This window comes from Setaria italica, chromosome V (assembly GCF_000263155.2).
Source record: "Setaria italica strain Yugu1 chromosome V, Setaria_italica_v2.0, whole genome shotgun sequence".
NCBI lineage: Eukaryota > Viridiplantae > Streptophyta > Magnoliopsida > Poales > Poaceae > Setaria > Setaria italica.
The window spans coordinates 32,635,596-32,656,119 of record NC_028454.1 but is presented as its reverse complement, the minus strand read 5'-3'; the positions used below and the strand labels follow the sequence as shown (position 1 = coordinate 32,656,119).

Sequence of the window (20,524 nt, the reverse complement as noted above, 5' to 3'; positions counted from 1 at the left end):
TTTCTCCAAGCGCGCACGCCGCCAGCGCTGGCCGGAACAGAAACCGGCGAGGCCGATGGGTACCAATAGTTAATGAGGGCAGTGCCAGCAGCAGCCGCGTGCGGCAAGGAAGGTGGAGAGGACGAGAGGGCTTACGCTCATTGCAGAGTGCAGACGCAGCGGGGCCGGTGAGGAGAGGGCGCGGACGCCGGCGGAGGAGCGGCGGCGCGCCGGGCAACGGCCAGGCCATGGCAGGGTGACGTGGGAGTTTTGGGCTGCCATGGTTGGTAGCAAGTGGGCCGACTTGTGAGCCCGATTGGTGTCCATTTCTGCACATCGAAAATGTACGGATGCTACCACCGGTGCTATTCTTGTAAGGTGGCGTTTGGATAGGGGCTGGGAAAGGGAATGGGAAATGAGGTGGGATAAAAAAGGAGGGTTAGGGATAAGGATATGTGCTTCAAACTGATGCCCATGTTTGGCATGACATAGGATATGGAATGGAAATAAAATTTCAGATGATCATAATAGCCTTGTACATGACATAAAAATACAAAACTGCAATCTCACTGTTACCCTCAACATGCTCATATACGTGCGTGTAAAAAAATAACTGGGCAAACAGTATTCAGATTAGCAATCACTTTATGCATATGCATACAGAATGCACATTGTACATATTCATAGTTTGTACATGATTCAGTGCACAACACAAATTTCACCATGGCTCCAAGTGATAGGAACTCAAGTTTGTTTCTGACAGCACATGGCTACAAAATAAACAACTGACCCAATGCAAAATGAACTTCACTGTTTCGGTCAACCATGGTTGACGAGTACCTAGCACCTGGGCATTATGGCAATACTTATACTACAGAAAAAAGGAGCACCAGAATTCTATATTTTCTTAGGCCTTTTGAGCACTTGATGAACAAACTCAGATTTCAACTCATCAGGCGTGGTAAACAACAGATTAATCCGTTTCTCATTTTGACCAATCACTAGAACAGCCTTCACGATTTGATCACGGCTAAAGCCAGATAATTTCTTAAGCACACTGAACAATTGCTCCCTCCTTTCATCAGTCCGCTTCTGAGCCTCAAATTCCAGGGTAAATGCAGACTGCATTGCATTCATAGCAGCTGCGTTTGCTGTTTCAGCTTCCACAAGAGTGTTCAGTGCTTTTGAAATATTTGAAAACTCCGAGGCAAGGACATTATCGTCCAAAATCACCCTCTTACGACCAGCTAAAGATTTAACTCCACTTGATGAGTAGCTACCATGGCATGGTGGTTGTGAATGGGAGTCAACTGCACTGTCGATCTGTTGGGTTTGTTCAGTCACATCTGCAGAGGATAGCTCTTCATGCAAGTCAAATTGATCTCCAGGTCCTTTAGCCTTCGCTCCTTTTGCCAAGTCACTAGCATAAATCTCAAATAACTTATCAAAATTCACAAAGGGCTTCCCATACAAAGCTGCTGCTCCAGGCCGACTCTGCAGACATATTAGATTGTCATTATCAAAAAGACATTAGAACAAAATTACGAATTACGATGAATGTATGCATGACCAACTGTACCTTTGCCCAGCCCATGAATTGGTCTTTGTCTCCAACAACCATTTTTCTCTCATCATCCCAGCCAAAGCCACTACCAGACTGCTGAATATCCAAGATATAAGACAGTAGCTTCTTCAGTGTCTTCACTTTAGATTGAATATGAGGGTCAGCTTTAATATGAGCATTTGGTAGTCTCTTAGCAAGCTCCTTTTCAATGAAGGAAAGGTATCCAGACTTATGGCCTGTGTCCACCTTCCATCCAGAGTCATTCATTTCATACAGTACATCAGTAAGTACCTTTTCCTCTTCTGCAGTCCAGGGCCTCTCCTCTCTCTTCTTCCTTAGCCTTATAGGTTTGCTTCCCTTGTTTGTCTATTTTATACCAATAAATTAAGTAAAATGACAAGATGACATATCAGAAGTTCAGTGTACAGACATTGAAAGTATATAGAACCACTAGAATAAAAGATATATATTGATACAAAAGCCATGACACTCAGTCCATTATCTAAATTTCAAGTTTAGAACAGCATTGGAAAATAATTAAACAAACATAACAAAAGAGACAGCTACAAAAGCCAAGCTACATGTAGATGTAAGCTAAAGCACATCTTTCACCGATGTTTTGCTTTCCATGCATCCCACATCTTACTTGCTACACCCTCTCTAAATTCTGTCCACTCCGTTGATGATTCAGTACGGTCAATCACACCTGCGGTGCTGCCTTCATGTTCCAAGAAGGCATCCACTTGTGCCTCAAATGGATCAGAACTCATTTGTTGTCGTATGAGATTGTGCAGGTAGCAGCAAGCAAGGATTATACCATTTTGGGTATCTATAGGGTAATAGGATCCATTTCTAATTATACCCCAACGTAGTTTTAGTAACCCAAAGGTTCTTTCTATCACATTTCTTGCTGACGAGTGCCTCATGTTAAACAATTCCTCCTTTTTTGTAGGTGGGTTACTCCATTCTTTGAGGTGGTAGTGTTGTCCTCGATATGGAACAAGAAATCCATCGCAATTCTTGTACCCAGCATCCACGAGATAGTAGCAGCCTACGTTGCACAAAGCACAATTTATTTTCTTATAATCATTCTGTGTATATTGACAGTATTGTGCACTTAGTTAATATCGCTCACCACGAGGAACCTTGAGACCATTTGGCCTTGCCAAGGCATCTCGGAGCACCCTTGCATCGGCAGCTGACCCTTCCCAACCAGCTAGTGCATATGTGAATTGCATGTCAGGCGCACAACATGCACTGCCATCAAAAGCTTTATTCTACGTCGTTCCATTTCTTGGCATAAGACTAGGATGTCTCTCTTTCTTGGACGACAGGCCATTTCTGTGAAATAATATTTGATAAGTTATATTGACATAAAATTTTGGTTTGGTACAATTAGAACACAAAGGCGCAACTCAAAATCATGGCAGTTGGACGACATACATACACACAATCAAATATTGCTCAAACAATTGTTGAGTAAAACATATTTGACATCTAAAATTAAATGGAGTGAAACATAAGTAATACCTCATCAGTGTTGTCTTGTTGGGCGGCATCACCAACAGTTGGATAGCCGCTAACATCATGTTCGTTACGCTGAATGTAAACCTCTAAAAACTTGGCCCCATTTGCATACTTCATCATTTCAGAAATAGAAGTGTCATCTTTCAGATGGTCTATACCACCTTCATCAAGACTACGACCAGGAATGGCATAGTAGAGATTGTCGCCATCCTTGAAGCCTACAGTTTTGGCCAGCTGTACTAAATGATAGTATGATAATTCGTCCTTGTCAATTTTTTGAAAAAGAGTGATATCACCTCCATCGTAAGTTAGTTCATCTTGTTTTGAAAAAGCACCCCCATGGTGCATCAAGATATTGACACACCCTAGAGCCATCATCTGTGTATTGGTGGAGTTAATGTTAGCAATACATAATTTCTTATTTAACAGAATACTAGATAATGATGCATGCTATTTAAACAAAGGAAGGTAGGTTAGTCAAATTAACTACTGAACTAAGCAAACTAACATGCTTAAATGTGCGCGAAACTGAATATATATAATACATGTGTACTATCCATGGTAGGCTAAGACCAAAATAAACCGTTTATCTTATTAAATATTCCTAGGACATAGTAACTAATGAGCATCAGAACTTATTAATTAATCAGGGAGTAATGTAAAATAATTGGGACAGACCAAGCAACATTCAATTTTTGACCCAATGTTCCAGTACACGAGAGCTGCAGATTCGTGCTTAGAAGGCACAAGAAAGATCAGTTTGGTAGGAAGCAGAATCATTTTCTATTTCTTCAGCACCCAAAAAACATCACGACAAAACAGGGAGACGCAAGAACCACGTGCAGTCAAATATTTTTGAGTTGCGGTAAACGAGATTAGAAATCAGTGAACCATCACATCACGAAGCTGTGGTCATCGCGTGGAGATCCCCACACAAAGATCAATGAAGAAACAAATCGTTCAAGATTTACGTTTTCTAACAAATCTAACAACCTTCCTCGATATAAAACAATTTAACCACTTCATGCAATCAGCGGGACAGTGATAGATACTAGGTTAATAGGTCAGGGTCAATCATTTTCCAACAAACCTCACCTCTTATCGAAGAACAGCACGCCTGAGACCTCTGTGGACACAGAGGAAAGCCACATCAAAGATTAGGCGGAAGGAAAATTCCTTTCCTAGTCAAAAAAAAGTAAAGTGAGCTTCTGAGGAGGGACTTTCTACAGAACAAATCTCATTCTGTGTCCGGACTGCAGAGGAATGAGGAAAAGATAGAAGGTTGCTCGCTAAGTCATGACCCCACAATTAAATAGTACCAGACAAGATCACGAGACGGGATCTGTATAGTGCAGATGCTCATTAAGTGCTTATTGCAGTGCGAGCCACGCAAACTCACCTTTTGCTGCCGTCCTTCCAGTCGTAACCAAGGGGTGGGGTAGGTAGCTCGACACATAGCACTGGCAAAAGAGGCAGGAATGATTGAAGGAGCCCCACACGGGCTGCACAGGAGAGCTGGATCTATTTCTTCCCGTCCTCACTCCAACAAGATAAAGATGGCAGCCAATAACCACTGGTTCCTCCACCCAATCTTTCTTTCATTCCTCTCAATTCCGTTGCGCTCCAGTGCATCCCCATGGCTGGCTAGGGGCACAGGCACATCCCTGCGAGTAGACCACGGTGAGATCTTCCTCGTCTCTCCTGACACTACCTTCTCCTGCGGCTTCTACTCATCTGGAGAAGGCACCAACGCCTACTACTTCTCCATCTGGTTCACCCACGCCACCGACAGGACTGTTGTCTGGACAGCTAACCGCAGCAGGGAACCTGCTCCTTACCGATGTCAACAGCTCCACGGTGTGGGAGAGCAAGACGAACTGGGGAAAGCACACCACAGTAGCTCTCCTCAACAGCAGCAACCTTGTCATCAGGGCCTCCACTGATCAGGTAGTATGGCAGAGCTTCGATTCGCCCACTGACACCTTGCTTCCTTCACAGAATCTGACGAGAGAGACGAAGTTGGTCTCTCCATCTGGTTATCATATCCTCTATTTTGACAATGACAACGTCCTGCGGCTCCCGTACAATGGACCGGATATCACGAGCATATACTGGCCAAGTCCGGACTACAATGCACTGCAAAATGGCAGGACTAGATTCAACAGCAGCAAGATTGCAGTTCTGGACAACGAAGGCATATTTCGGTCAAGCGACAGGTTCAAGATGACAGCTTCAGATTCAGGACCTGCGATCAAGAGAAGGATCACTATCAACTATGATGACAACGTCAAAATGTACAGCTCGAATGCAGCAAATGGCAACTGGACTATCACAGGGGAGGCTTTACTGCAGATGTGCTATGTGCATGGGTTATGTGGAAAAAACGGAATATGTGAGTACTCACAGGGTTTCAGATGCAACTGTCCTCCAGGATATGAGATGAATGATCCGAAGAACTGGAACAAAGGATGCAGGCCAACATTCAGCGTCAACTGTGGACAACAACGAGAAGATTTTAGTTCGTCAAGATACCTCATGGTGACTTCTATGGTTTTGATCTGACTTCAAACAAGTCAATCTCATTTGAAGAATGCATGCAGATATGCCTGGACAGCTGCTTTTGTTTATCTTTCACATACAAAGCTGGTGAGGGTCTATGTTACACTAAAGATCGACTCTACAATGGCCAGGTTTATCCATATTTTCCCGGAGACAAATACGTCAAACTTCCTAAGAAAGCACTTCAAGATCTTCAGCCTCCAGACATTCCAGTCTTACCTGCAGCCCAAAGAATGCTAAGGTTATGCTCATATCCGAAGATGCATACATGAAAAATGCTGATAACATAAACTGGATATACTTCTACGGCTTTGCTGCTATATTAGGGACAATTGAGCTGCTTTTCATCATAACGGGGTGGTACTTTCTTTTCAAAATGCACAACATACCCAAGTCAATGGAGGAAGGTTACAAAATGATAACAAGCCAATTCAGGAGATTCACATACCGTGAGATGGTGGAAGCAACAGGTAAATTTAAAGAAGAGCTAGGAAAAGGTGGCAGTGGTACAGTTTACAGAGGAATACTTGGAGACAAGAAAGTAGTGGCAATAAAGAAGCTTTTGCTCAGAGGGCAAACACAGGTTATTAGTGTACGAGTATGTGGAAAACGAGTCATTGGACAGGTACCTTTTCAGTGACAATCGCACTGAAACATTGCTATCATGGAACCAAAGATTCAAGATTGCCTTGGGAACAGCAGGAGCCCTTGCTTACCTCCATCATGAATGTCTAGAATGGGTTGTCCACTGCGATGTAAAACCAGAAAACATACTGCTGACCCGAGATTTTGAAGCAAAGATAGCAGACTTTGGACTGTCCAAGCTATCAAAGAGAGACAGTCCTAGCTTCAGTTTCACTCATATGAGAGGCACAATGGGCTACATGGCACCAGAATGGGCTCAGAATTTGCCAATCAATGCAAAGGTCGATGTTTACAGCTATGGAGTTGTTCTTCTGGAGATTGTGATTGGGAAAAGGGTTTCAAGTGGGATAATAATAGATCACGAAGAGATGGACTTCATGCAGTTTGTTCAGGAAGTCAAACAGATGCTCGCTAGGAGGGATGAACTTGATATAGTCAATGCTAGACTCAAAGGGCATTTCAAGCATGAGCAAGCAACAGTGATGGTGAAAATAGCTGTTTCATGTCTTGAAGAAAGAGGCACGAGGCCAACAATGGATCAAATTGTAAAAGACCTCATGGTGTACAATGATGAAGATAATCACCCTGCATATTTTTTATGATCTGTAACCAAATGAAACAGAAGCTAAATTACAGACCAAACAGTATTAGACAAATAGACACACCATGCTTAGCAGAGAACCCACAATTTCGTTTTGTACATTATGTTCTGTGATATATGAAATTGCAGCATTCTCCAGACTTTTGGCTTGCTACATTCTAAAATTGTGTTTGGCATCATGAGGGGCTTGTATTAGAGGCCGGAGGTTAAAAAATAATTTTGTTCAAGGACAAATACTAGAACCTCCTTTTCAATGGAATTTTTTAATAGAATATTTTGAAACTTATGTGAGAAAATCACCAAAACAATTTAACTAAAAAAATACTCCTCCATATTAAAAAATACTGAATGGTGAGCCAAAAACTTAAGGAGACCCAAAAATTTAACTTGGTAGCATGGAAGAAAGTCCAGAGACCCAAAAAGAAAGGTGGTCTAGGAGTAATCAACTTAAGGACACAAAATTATGCACTTTTACTCAAGCATTTGGACAAATTCTACAACAAAAGGGATCTTCCATGGGTCAACTTAATCTGGAACACTCATTATAGCAATGGAGGGATCCTACACGCCTCAAGTGACAAGGGCTCTTTCTGGTGGAGGGACATCCTTAAATTATGTGATTTGTTTAGAGGCATAGCTACTTGCACGGTGGGTGATGGTTCAACTGTCCTCATCTGGTCTGACCTCTGGAATGGCAATCTTCTGTAAGAGAAATTTCCAAGGCTTTATTCTTTTGCCAGAAACAAAAACATCTCTGTGGCCCAATTCCTCCTCAATAATGAAATCGAACAACAATTCTTCCTACCCCTTTCTATGGAAGCATATCAGGAATACACAGAGCTCCAAGGCATAACTCAAGAACTACAAATTCAGGAAGGAACAAGAGACAAATGGTCATACATCTGGGGAACAGATAAATATTCTTCAGCCAAGTTTTACAAATTCCCTTTTCAAAACATCCACCCCCCTGAACCTTTCCTATGGATCTGGAAGTCAAGGTGTTCCAACAAGTTAAGGGTTTTCTGCTGGCTTCTTTTCATGAACAGATTGAACACAAGAAACGTCTTGAAAAGGAAGAATCATAGGATTGAAGGAAATAACTACAATTGTGCTTTATGTCAGGCAAATACAGAAGAAACTGCCTTCCACCTTTTCTTTGGTTGCACCTTTAGTAAACACTGCTGGCAACTTCTTGGCATTCACTGGAACACGCACCTGAACTTCTTTGGCATGTTGATTTCAGCCAAAATGAACTTCCCAAACTCCTTTTATATGGAAACGTTCATAATTGGGGCATGGAAAATTTGGAAGCAGAGGAATAATCTTATCTTCGAAAGAAATCAGCCTAGCTTGCAAGATTGGAAACAGCATTTCATTGATGAAAGTATACTACAAGCTCATAGACTCAGTGAAGAAAGAAGAGCAGCTTTCCTTAGTTGGATAGACCTCCTGTAGATTATCAGCTCTATCCTCCGGTTTTGATCTTTTGGTTTTTAGTTGTGTGTAGCCCTCTCCCCTCTCTCCGCTCTCTCACTGCTTTGGCAGTTTGTACAGTTTCCTTTTTAGTTCTTTTGTTTTCAATAAAATCCTACACAGCGGGGGCCTCCCTCGCTGTATTTACGTCAAAAAATGGTGAGCCAAAAACGTACTTGCAATTGGAGCACTCTACTTATAGCAACAATTTATCACCAAATACCATTGGTATGGCACTTTCTTTTTTCAAGTTTAATGCAAAAGGGCCCGGCAACTATATAGCTGCATAAGGGCCTGAGCTGCATAGATCTGCCAAAAACTAGAAAATGGTATGGAATTGATCATCTTAGATTCTTTCCTAATACCCCATGTCACATACTGCCTCCATTTCTTTTCATAAGGTGCGCATGCATTTTAATATTCAAACCTTGTAATCTTCAACGAACAATTAGACTCAGATGATATAAATTTTACTATATGGAAACAATATCATTAGATTCACATCTGAACTTATACTTTCTTATGGTTATGATTCTGTAGCCACAAACATTATAATATACAAGGAATTAAGGGTCAAAGTCTAGTTTAGGAGACCATGCTGAGTCAAACCATGTCTTTTATTTTGAAATGGGAAGGAGTATTATATTTTTGGATGCCACCACTTGAGCTCTGTCCCTACTCATACTGTCCAGAAACGAACTAATCATTGTTCTTATGAGGCCTACAATGTAAAAATATACAAAAAGGGGTCAAGTAACTCGAAACTGCCGCATCGCGGTATGAGTAGCTTTACTATGCAACCCACTCTCGCTGGTCGGTGTTGTATCACCCATATGAAGAAGATGAAAGAGGCGAGATGAAAGGGCCATAAGACTATAAGAGGCAGATATAACCTTGAGAGTCAAGACATCACAGATTACTTTGCTTCACAATGTGCTTTAAAATCTACAAGCTACCTTAAAGAGATATAAAAGCTATTGCTATACTACACCCTTCGATATCCTAAATGGAAACTGTTTGCTTCATTCACCTTTCATAATCCTCAGTTCATCACTGCCTAAGCAGCACAAGACAAGCTTAAAATTAACTGGCTTAATTAAAAAAGAGTTGGCTGTGTGATGCTCTTCAAGACAAAATGTAAGTACAAATTCCCTACCTAGTGGAAGCTGTAGATGCTGTGGTTTTATGCTTAGCTCCGGTTAATAGCACAATAAACCATGGACAAAAAGAATATTCCACCAGGTAAAATTTCTGGATCTGCCACTGCTAGCTCTAGTCCACCAAAAAAAATACTGTCCTACCTATAAAGTATAAACCATAAACCTTGATCCAATCAATTCTTAGCATGTTTACTAGGAACTCAGTAGGTGCAAATAGTTTACCACTTGGCCTAAGATGTCACCTAGGCCTCCTAACTCTGTTTTAAAAGGCGGGGCTAAGTGGCACCAAAGCAACACAGCACCGTGTCACCTAGTCCCTAGGCGCTGTGGCTGGGCATTTCTCCCAACTAGAGTGGTTTAGGGCTTGGGCCATGTGCAGAAGTGACAAAAATTGGAGATGGAGGAAGAACTATGATCATGGAACTCATGGATGCATGATAACGTCAGATTTTCTCTATTTAACATGCATTAATATAGCTGGCATGGACAAGGTACAACCGCTGGCATGACCAGTATTGAGGTAAAGCCTAAAATGCTATAAGATTCAATCTTGTATCAACTAGATTGCTTAATTGAGCTGTAATGCACCATATAATTAGAAGTGAGAAGGCATCAATCATCAGCTAACCATACGAATTCCAGCAGTCAATGCTACAACAGAACAACTCCATTGAGAAACTGAGGATGAATATCTTAGCTTCTCTTCATATATCCAGGCTGTGAAGCAAATACAATAGTCAGCATTCTGCTACCGACCATAGCAGGTAGAGGCGATTCATTTGCAACAAGGACAAGCTTGGAAGTTGCCTCAAGGGTGAGAAATTCCAGTCAACCAACAGAAGAAATCCAGATGATATTGAGACATGTGCAGAACTGGAGACGGGCCAACTCAGGGTAAAATCAGAACTGTGGCACCTAGAGCATTAAAATACTCTTTGTACTTTTGTATCTGCATCAGATAATCTCATCAACTGGAGAATTGACTAGCATAGAAATTGTTCCTAATATTGAGCAAATGCAGAATCTCCTGAAGCTGCAATGAAGTTCTGTTTCTGCAGTGAGATTTGATGGCATCCATACACCATCCTTAAAGCAAAAACTTAAACTCTGTCCTGATAGGCAATCAGTATTTGCAGTTCCAGTCTCATCGTTGTTTTCCGAATGGCATATGCACTCCCTTGAAAGATGACGAAGATCACTCTGACAAGCACAATGCTCTAAGCAGGTTTCTTTATTGTGCGTTGTTTCAAAATTTTCTTCACAGTTCACCTCATCTTGAGAGCTGTAACATTTTCTAACAGTTGCTAATAGATTCATGCACCACGATGACAGAATGTCATGCATATCATCAACTGTTAAGCAATGCAGATTAGGCATTAGAGAATTTGATAGAGTATCATGAACCATCTTATAAACAGCACGGAAGCATGCAGAGCAACATTTGTAGAGACATAGAGCTTTTGGAACTGAAAGATTATTCATGTCATATTGCAGTTGACCATCAATCAAATGACTTGATTCCACATCATTCAGAGGATTGTTCTTCTTCAACTCATTATCATCACCATAAGCTTCAGAAGAAACAACGTTCCTTGGTATTTCTGTATTGTCAATGCTTGCAGAGGATCCAACAGAATTTCCTGCCTTTTGCAGATCATTCAAGCATTCAGCAGATTCTGTGCGGTTTTCAGATCTTTGAATATCTGGTCTGCAGTTCCCTTCATCATAGGTTAAATTGGACACTTTCCCATCGTTGTTTGCTCCACTGCGTTCTCCATCATTTCTTGCTGTATCTGCATGTGTAAGGTTACGCCTATGCACCTCTGTTGAAGCTGACTGGATAAGATTGTGTTCCACTGCATCCTTGCTGGATATAGATGTGACATCATCATCATCAAGATCACAGACCATAGTATGGGTTCCAAGTTGCTCTGCAGTATAATGAACTGGATTGTCTTGCATCTTGTTAGGACCAGGAACAACTTCACAGTCCTCTGTGTGTTGAGCTGGAATGTCTTCAACCTCAACAGGGTTGCCAACAGGAGCAACTTGTACATTGGTTTCTGCAGGATGAACTGAATTGTCTTGCTCTGCAGTACACTGAACTGGATTGTCTTGCATCTTATTAGGACCAGGAACAACTTCACAGTCCTCTGTGTGTTGGGCTGGAATGTCTTCAACCTCAGCAGGGTTGCCAAATGGAGCAACTTGTACAATGGTTTCTGCAAGATGTCTAGTACTTTGACACACTTCGGAGCATGAACTCTTTGTGCCTGATATTCCTGTCCTGCTATCAGCATGTAATCTGTAGATAGAAGCAAATTAAAAAAAAAAAGGTTAGCTCAACTTCCGATGATCTACATTAGCAGCATGCAGGCGCCAACAATCTTTTGCTGACTGTAAGCACTAAGAACGAAGTGACAGAATCAGTAGAAACAAAAATATAAAGCTCCGGCCTACCTTTGAAAGGTGTATGCCCAGCTGTTCACAATATCATCCAGATAAGCTACTTGAGTTAGAATATGAAAATACCGAAACCGATTTCTCTTTTCCAAAATTTTAGTTCGGATCTGTCCAACTAACAGCTCCAATACCTTTCTCACCTCAGCACAGACTTCAATAACAGACTCGTAGACACCTCTATAAGCCAATAAGCCAACAGCAACCAACCCTCTCACATAGAGAGTCTTTTCCTTGCCCTTAATAACATTGTTTCCTCCATTTACTGACTTATCAGGTGAGGCACTGCTATGCAATAAACAGGAATTAAATGGCCAGCCTTTCCATGGCCCATTTATATCAGTGCAGGGGCCTTCCCGTAGCTTCGAGGTAACCCAACAAAGTTTAGAGAACTGAGGGTGCTGCAGTATCTGAATTCCAAAAGCAGCAATAGCAAGTGTCTCGTTGCCTTTTACAATCCTACTAGACGGATATCTTTGCACAGTGTCCTCTAAAGGTTTCTGAACATTTTTTACATTATCTTTCACATTAGATGGTGGTGGCTCTTGTTGAGCTCTGCTTGCAGCCAGCTGAGTTGGATTCTCCCTAGAAGCAACTCCACACATGGGTTGGTCATTCTCACTGGACTTAGGTTCACCTTGTGCACTGATCTCCATGGAAGTAAAGACTTCTTTCTGTTCATGATGGTTATTCTTATGAGATTTGTCATGCAAAAATTGAACATGATGTTGAATCAAGTCATGAGATAACCGAAAAGCACATGAATCAATCATCTCATCCCAACTAGAGTGGCTGTCAATATTCACAGAAAATCTTGGAATTGTGTGTTCTGAAGAAGCAAGGCATTGATCCACAACATGTGTGCTGAAGAAACCTCTTACTCCACTAGGAAGATCTTGAAACCTCAGGTCACTAGTGGACTATAAAACAGAATGTTAACAAATGTTGTGCATAAATTATTAAAGTAAATCAGGCTGCTATAAAATATTACCACCCAATCTTAATTCTTAGAAAATTGTAGGGACAATAGCCAACAGCAATAACCATCATTCACATGGGACAAAATTTCTTTCACAAACAAATGAATCAACTGGCTCAGTATCCTTTGCACAACAGTGATCTATATTAAACTCACAATTAAGCAGATCGGTGTTGCTGCTATTTATGCTGTTGTATGAACATAACACTTCTGAGTTCTAACCTATTTGCAACTCAACTATCAATTTCAATCAGTCTTAGGGGGTTGTTTGGTTAACCACCTACATAAACCTTACCATACTTTGGTATTACCAACAAGAACTGGCTAGCGTTTGGATTGCAACCAACATTTGGCACGCCAAACCACATCTCCCTCTGGGAAATGCAGGTGAGCACAAGGTGTCAAAGCTTAGGTGGCGGTAGCCCATTGGTTGCATGCAACTCAGAATGTTTTAGATTAACAACATTCAAATCAGTTTATTTCATAAAAGCATTAACCTTGCGATCTACCCGTTTATTTCTTGTAATTAAATACATAAAACAGGATCTTGCTTGACCATAGTTTTACCCTAAAAAGTTAATAGCATGTAAGCCCCGCATTCTATACCCAAAGTTTTGGAAGCTTTGGTATGGTTGCAATCCAAACACCGTTCTTTTGCCTCCATTTTGGTAACACATGCGATTTGCCATTACCAAGTTTTGGTAAGGCTAACATGATAAGCCAAACAGCCCCTTAATTTTCCATTGCAGGTTCTTCAATGCCACAGTTTATTTTACTGCTTTTGCAAATGTTCACATATTGGTAACTTCTTTTTATGGCAATAAAAGAACTAGTTTACTCTATCAGTATAAACTCTGTTTGCTAACTATTCCACAGCATAGAACAGACCACATTATCAAATTTGTCCTCAGTAAACTTGGCCAGTAACAGTATTTAAAACTTAAACAGGTTCAGACAGTCGGTGCTACTTTGAAATAATTTAGATACCAATGCTTTCATATAGCGGAGAAACAACAAATTGATTAAAAATGAAAATCTACGAAAAGAAAATTATGCATTCAAGGTATCCACAAGAAACCAATTAGTAACTACATGATCCTCAGTATTGCAATCGCCAATGGGTACCAGAATATGCCCCGAAACAAGATGGAACCTTGGCAATTGGCATAGATCATTATTTTTTAAAAGATGGAAGAACATTTTTGGCTCTTAAGATAATTATTATATTGTACAGATTAGGTCATTATATTGTGTGGAAAAAATTGCAGCGGCTATTCGATCACTGTTAATTAGTAATTACATCATCAACATGTTAAGAACCTAAAATATCTCAGTATTTTTGTTATGCGATCAGCTCACCATGCACGATTCCATTGTAACATTTTACAGAAAAAGAAGACTACTGAACATGCACAAAAACAAACGAAAAAGCATGTGGCGTGGATAGTGCATATAAGCCTTACCAGAACACTTATCGATACAGAAGCTAACAAGGAATCCATCTGCTCAACCAATGCATTCCAAACTTCAGAACATTTTCTTATGTGATTGGTAGTTGAGGATGCTAAATTGCTTGTCCCCATATTGAGCATATTATCTTCTATCTGATTATGGACCTTATCAACTGCCCACAAATCAATTCTAGGCATGTAGATGATGCACCTTCCAAGGTTTAGGCATTTTACTGACCAAGAGAAGAAAAACAAACACAAAAGATGTCAATACATACCCATATCCAGTGAAAATAAATTAATTGTACCATAAAGTAGTATACAGAGTCTATTTCTAATCAATTACAAGGAATGCGGACAACACCATTTTCATTTCTAATGATAAAAGACCTTCAGTTCAATGTGTTGCATAAATTTAAATCAGCATTTCACAATTATATCGATTGTGATAGACTGGTTCTCAGGAAATTGCTTGTAAACTCACATAGTGTGGCTGAAATAGGATACTGGTTAAGCTAAACCAAGTCTGTAAATTACATCAAGCCAGATGTAGGTTGGTCTTCCATTCAATCCATAACGAATCATAATTTGTGTGGCACTAATCTTTAGAGCATATGTGTGCCATAGATATTTTGTCATCAATTAAAAGAACATGGAACAACATCATTTTCCATGTTTCTAACAATAAAAAGACAACAGTTCAATTGGTTGATGTGTTTTATGAATTTAAACTAATGCATCACTGTTATATCAACTGTCATACAATGATTGATGGGTCTCACACACGGTGTGTCAAAATTGTAAATTTCTTCTAGTAAAGTAAGTACGTCAGTGTTAGGGAAACATATGTGGCCACATGTACCAACACCATTGTCGGCCTAGGGTGCAGGACCAGATATAGGTCATCCTTCAATTAAATCAATAAAGAAACTATAACTTGTGAGCATATGTGATTTTTCGTTAAATTAATAAATGAGGTACACAATTAGTAAACCCAAGTGCATAAAAAAAGGTAACTAACTCAAGTAATTCATAGTCTGCAACAGACTCTCAAAGAAAAAGATGAAGCTCGACTAGCCAAGAAAGAATTAGCACACATGCATCTCCAACTTCATCTAACTGTAGATTCTTAAGTAAGCAGCTTTTACAACAATAGAAATATGTGTGTCCAACTTCATCTAAATTAATGCTAGAATATAGTTGTAGTTGACTCCTGTATGAATATTACTTTTGAGCAGACATTCATTTGACATACGCACCAATCGTCACTTCATCAGTTGGAATCACATGCGTAGATAGTATAAAGTAATAAACAACATGTACAGGTGAAAAATATTATCACCATCTTTGCTAGAAAAAATACAAATTAAGAGTCAATTGTTGTTCTGTCAGTGAACACTTAAAAAGTAAATGAAAATAAAGGAAATTAGAACTTACAAAGAATTTGTGTCAGTCCACTAAGAATATCACCATTTCCCTCCTGCACCATAGTTGCAAGATCAAGCTTGTGTATAACAATCTGGCCCATAAAACCATGGAGTAGGCAACGAATTAGGTGTTGCTGGCCTGATCTGGGTGCTCCAGCCACTAAAACTCGAAAGCCTGATAATTTATGAGGTAACCCTCCCTTCATATGAGAACCAGTGGAATTTGATCTGTTGCCACAAAAATTCTCCTGTGTTTCAACATGGCTCGGCAACATTGAATCATGACTTCCTAATTGTGCAGATGCTAGACCACAGCTTGACAAGACCATTTTAATTCTATTTGCAATACCTTTCTGTTGGATCAAAGAATTAAGATAAGTAGACCAGAAAGAGCGGGGTACACTATTCTTTTCCATGGATGAGAACACAACTTCCTTAATAGAACCAGATGCCTTAAGAAGAGACAAAGGTAACCATACACGTTCATCCAAATAAAGAGAAATAAGCAGGTGTACCAATGGTTTAAGAAGACTTGGTACAAGACCAGAATCTAGAGGTGAGGAAACTAGATCATTTGCGGCAATTCCTGCTTCTCTTTGTGAACAGGGTGGAGGGGCAGCTGCAAGAGCAGCTAACCAATCTCTTTCCTCCACAAGAACTGATGGTAAAGGAACTCGCCCCTGCTCAATTCCTTTTTCAGCAGATAGCAAAATTTCATGTAACGGGCAGGTTCTTTTCAAAGCATTGATCGCAGCTTGTGTACAGATTGCCTGCAGATCAGCACCAGCATATCCAACAGTTTGGCTAGCAATAAGTGACAGGAATGCACCTGAAATAGGACTTGGCCAGTTTTTCGTATGCAGTGACAGAATAGCAGATCTATCCTCAAAGGTTGGAAGCGGAAAGTATATCTCACGATCAAACCTTCCTGGTCTCCTAAGAGCAGGATCAATAGCATCAGGGCGATTTGTAGCCCCAATCACTATAACCGAGCCTCGTGATTTCAAACCATCAAGCAATGAAAGCAAAGTTGCCACGACTGAATTGTGTGTCTGGTCTTGTTGTCTGGATCTACAAGGTGCTAAACCATCTATCTCATCAAAAAATATGATAGAAGGTTGACATCGTTCAGCTACTTGAAATAGAAGTCTTAACTGTCTCTCGGCGTCACCAACATACTTACCCAAACAATCAGCACCTTTTCGAGCAAAATAAGCAATCCTTCTGTTACCTTGAGAACATGCCCCTATTAGTGCCCTCACAACAAGTGTTTTACCAGTACCAGGGTGGCCATGCAGCAGAACACCTCTCGGAGGTGTAAGACCTAAAGAGCTAAAGAACTCAGGATAGAGAAGAGGTAGTATCACCACCTCCTTCATGCTCTGAATAACATCATTGAGCCCAGCAACAGATTCCCAACCACGATATGACTTTTCATTTTCAGAGGAGCCTCCTATATAAACAGGCGCAATGCGCAAAAGGTCTCTGTTTAGCCTCTTTCCCTCACGTTTCAAGAACTCTTCATCTTCCCCACAGTTCTCTAACCATTTCTCCTCAGCCTCTCTGTCCTTTCTCCATGCATCTTGTGACAGCTTTCTGACATCTGCCTTCATCTTTTTTACCTTCAGTTTTCTGAGTAATTCAACATACTTATCTCCTTGGGGTTGGAAGAGATGACGATGATCGTTGCAAGCTATAAGAAACTTCCGGTGATCAAATATACAGGCTTCCGATCGACTACAAGGCTGCACATGCAAAAATGTTATATGCTAGGGCAATAATAGAATATTGAAGTACTCCCTCCGTTCAAGAATACAAGGCATTTTTTTTTGACTCAGCCTTCAATGATAGACATTGACCATTATTTTCTTACGAAACATTTCACTTATAGCTACAAAAACCAATATAGTGTGAAAGCATTTCAAAATATGAATCTAATTGTATATCTTTTAGACACTAAGCATGCATATAATGTGACCAGTTGTCGGTTAAAAATTACAAAGTTTGACTTCAAATGTATATTGTATTTTTGAACGGAGGGGTATGTTTTGAGAACCATTCAATTACCAAATGGTAGGTTTTCGGGCAACGATCGACACGACACCCAATAGTTGCACCAGGTCTGCCACATCGACTGCATTTCAGAAGCCTTCCACGGCAAAGTGCAGCTCTTACATTTCTCAAGCACCCCAAACCAGCAAAGTAAACCTGAAATTTGGAAGAAAAGACTGGATTCTCAAACCCCCAGTACCCTGCATAGGTATCACTAGCATGGAATACAGTAAAGTATTTTTAAATTATTTATCCTGCTACACGTTCTGTTCAAATTCAGTCAGCAGTAATAGCAAGCAATATTGATCCATAAAAATAAAGTGCATCATACATTTTGAGAAATTTAATTCATGACAAACAAGAGCATTGAGAAGAGCATTGCAGCCTGTGTAAAACAGTACCAAACTACAACAATACCGAAGCAACATCGCATAAATATTCAAATGACACATGAGAAAGTGTATACTGCAGGTATAGACCTCGGGACTCCAAACAGCACAGTTCTGATGAACCCAGACACGTGCAATGCCAAAGCGGTCGTGAATTGGACCCAGCAACCTTCCAAGCCATCCAGGATCATCACCAAATCCGTCCCACATATCATAGTTGGGCTCTTCTGAAGGCAAAGCCCCCTCGTATGCTTCATTCTCACTGTCAACAGAATCATGCAACGCAATCTTAGGTGGTCTCCCATCAGTCCCTCCACCACAGAGCCCACACCTTCTCCCTTCTTTAACCACCTTAACTCCCCGTTTTTCATCTGCAATGGGGGATTTCCGCATCCTCTCCTTTGGACCATCCTCAGCCAATACCACATCTGGGACATGACCCGTCTGTTCATCCTGCTGGACCTCTTCCTCTTGCTCAGCAGGACCAGACGGGTCCAGTTCCATATGCTGCTCAGAAGGCAGGTTGCTCTCTTCTGCAATCTGTTCAGTTTGCATGTCAACCTGCTCAGTTTCGCCTGAATTGCTGGCCCTAACCTCCTCATTACTCTCATCACAAGGTAACTCGTCGCTACCATTTCCTCCCAATACAGGCAATTCCAACTCTTCAGTTTTCTCCTCCCGCTGCAAACCCTCCTCCGCCACCAATTCCTCTCCCTTGCCTTCCTCTAGATCATTTGTACCACCTACTATTGGTCCTTCCTCCTCTTCCTCTTGCTCTGCCGGCACCACTTCCTCCCCAACCTTCTCTCCTTTTTCTCCATCTTCCTTTTCTACTACATTGACACCCTCCACTGCATCATGTGCGTCTACATTCAAATCGATTGTTAAATTGATCTCTCTATCCGTCAGTTCCCTTCCTTGCGACTGCAAACCTCCACTCTCCTCGCTCGACTCCTCGTCGTCAGCCCTCTCGCGAACGTCCACCACCACCGTCCTGGCCTCCTCTTCCTCATCCTCCGTTTCATCCTCCTCCTCCGCCGCCTCCTCCTCCTCTTCCCCGTACTCTTCATCTTCGAACCACAGGCTCCTCGCCCGCCCCTGCAGCTTGGCCTTCCCCTTAACCCTATCCCTCAGCCGCGAGCGCCACACCACACTCCCCTCGTCGTCGTCCTCTTCCTCCTCCTCCTCCATCTCCCGGGCATCCACCTCGTGCCGCGCCCTGCCCCGGCTCCCCCTCCGCGAGCTCCCGCTCCCGCTCACCCCGCCGCCGCGGCGAGGCCTCTTGCGGCGGGGCGAAGGGAGCGGCGATGTGTCGAGGAGGACCGGCGCGCGGCGCACCCGCGTGCTGCGGCGGATGCCCTCCGCGTCTGAATCGTCGTCGCCGCCGCCGCCGCCCAGGGGCGCCGGGGGAGGTGGCAGCGGCGGCGCGACGTCGCGTATCGCGTCGAGGCGCTTCTGCTTCTTCCGGCCGCGCGAGGAGGCGCCGCCGCGCCGCCGCTTGGGCTTGGACGGAGGCATCACGCGGCTCGCGCAGACGACGACGACTCGACCTCGATGGCTCGACGGGGGGGGTTTAGGTTGGGTCTGGTTGGCTGAGTCGCGTTTCCTTCCCAACGGAGAAGGGGCTGGTGCCGGAGAGGAGAGGGTTTGGGGGTGGTAAACACGGAGGGGAGCAAGGTGTCAGCGACGAGGTTCTCTCGCCGACAGGTGGGTCCCACGGTTTCTGGACCCGCGTAGCAGTGTGATTAATAATAGGGAAGGACGGTGGATGATGCAGACCCTTTTCGAGTGTGAGCTGGGTGCTGCGACAGTGCGACTTCGCTCGAGAAGGGACAGTTTCAAAATTTCTGAATGTTTGTCCGGTTAGCTACGGTTCTCGCGTATAGAAATAAGGCGATTTCCCGCGTATTATCCATCTCTATGCACCTCAACGCAACAAAAGGTGGCAAAGCTAGGTTACGCTATAAGGCGATGCGTTACGCACTCGGGTGACGCGTAATCGAATACAGGTATGCGTAGGGCCAGTTCGCTTCAGTTTATTTAGCCGGCTTATCAGTCACCAAACAGTATTTTCCTCTCACAACAAATTAGCCGTTTCAGCTTTTCAGCCGGTTTATGGCCCCGTTTTCTTCCACTGACTTATTTTTAGCACCCGTCACATCGAATGTTTAGATACTAATTAGAAGTATTAAACGTAGACTATTTACAAAACCCATTACTTAAGATAAATCTAAACGGCGAGACGAATGTATTAAGCC

At 42.1% G+C, this 20,524-nt stretch overlaps 1 protein-coding gene and 1 pseudogene across 7 annotated transcripts; one reads left to right on the top strand and one right to left on the bottom strand.

Annotated features, from left to right (window-relative positions):
- Positions 1-606: 606 nt before the first annotated feature.
- LOC101755971 lies at positions 607-19,886 on the bottom strand. Of its 7 annotated transcripts, XR_002677644.1 has the most exons (13): positions 18,357-19,886; positions 17,893-18,033; positions 15,836-17,570; positions 14,411-14,631; positions 11,969-12,888; positions 10,137-11,813; positions 5,603-5,848; positions 5,475-5,526; positions 4,470-5,315; positions 4,166-4,251; positions 3,074-3,448; positions 2,679-2,884; positions 1,982-2,594 (listed from the first exon to the last, which is right to left on the bottom strand). XR_002677644.1 is itself a non-coding variant. In XM_012846328.2 (6 exons), the coding sequence occupies exons 1-6, from the start codon at positions 19,782-19,784 to the stop codon at positions 10,463-10,465; spliced, it is 5,796 nt and encodes a 1,931-aa protein (XP_012701782.1). In that variant the 5' UTR covers positions 19,785-19,886; the 3' UTR covers positions 9,940-10,462. The 7 variants fall into 7 exon arrangements, 1 of the variants encoding a protein (XP_012701782.1); XR_002677645.1 differs by lacking the exons at positions 1,982-2,594; positions 2,679-2,884 and adding exons at positions 607-1,473; positions 1,559-1,909 and having other exon boundaries at positions 5,475-5,848; XR_002677643.1 differs by having other exon boundaries at positions 5,475-5,848.
- LOC101786623 lies at positions 4,627-9,176 on the top strand (annotated as a pseudogene).
- Positions 19,887-20,524: the final 638 nt, after the last annotated feature.

What these genes read in the sequence shown, in the direction of transcription:
- LOC101755971 (XM_012846328.2), bottom strand. Translation starts at nt 19,784, where the DNA reads ATGCCTCCGTCCAAGCCCAAGCGGCGGCGCGGCGGCGCCTCCTCGCGC. An exon ending in GTGCTGTTTGGAGTCCCGAG is followed by an intron (nt 18,034 to 18,356) that starts GTCTATACCTGC and finishes TCCAAATTTCAG; the next exon opens with GTTTACTTTGCTGGTTTGGG. An exon ending in TGGACTGACACAAATTCTTT is followed by an intron (nt 14,632 to 15,835) that starts GTAAGTTCTAAT and finishes TCTCTTGGTCAG; the next exon opens with TAAAATGCCTAAACCTTGGA.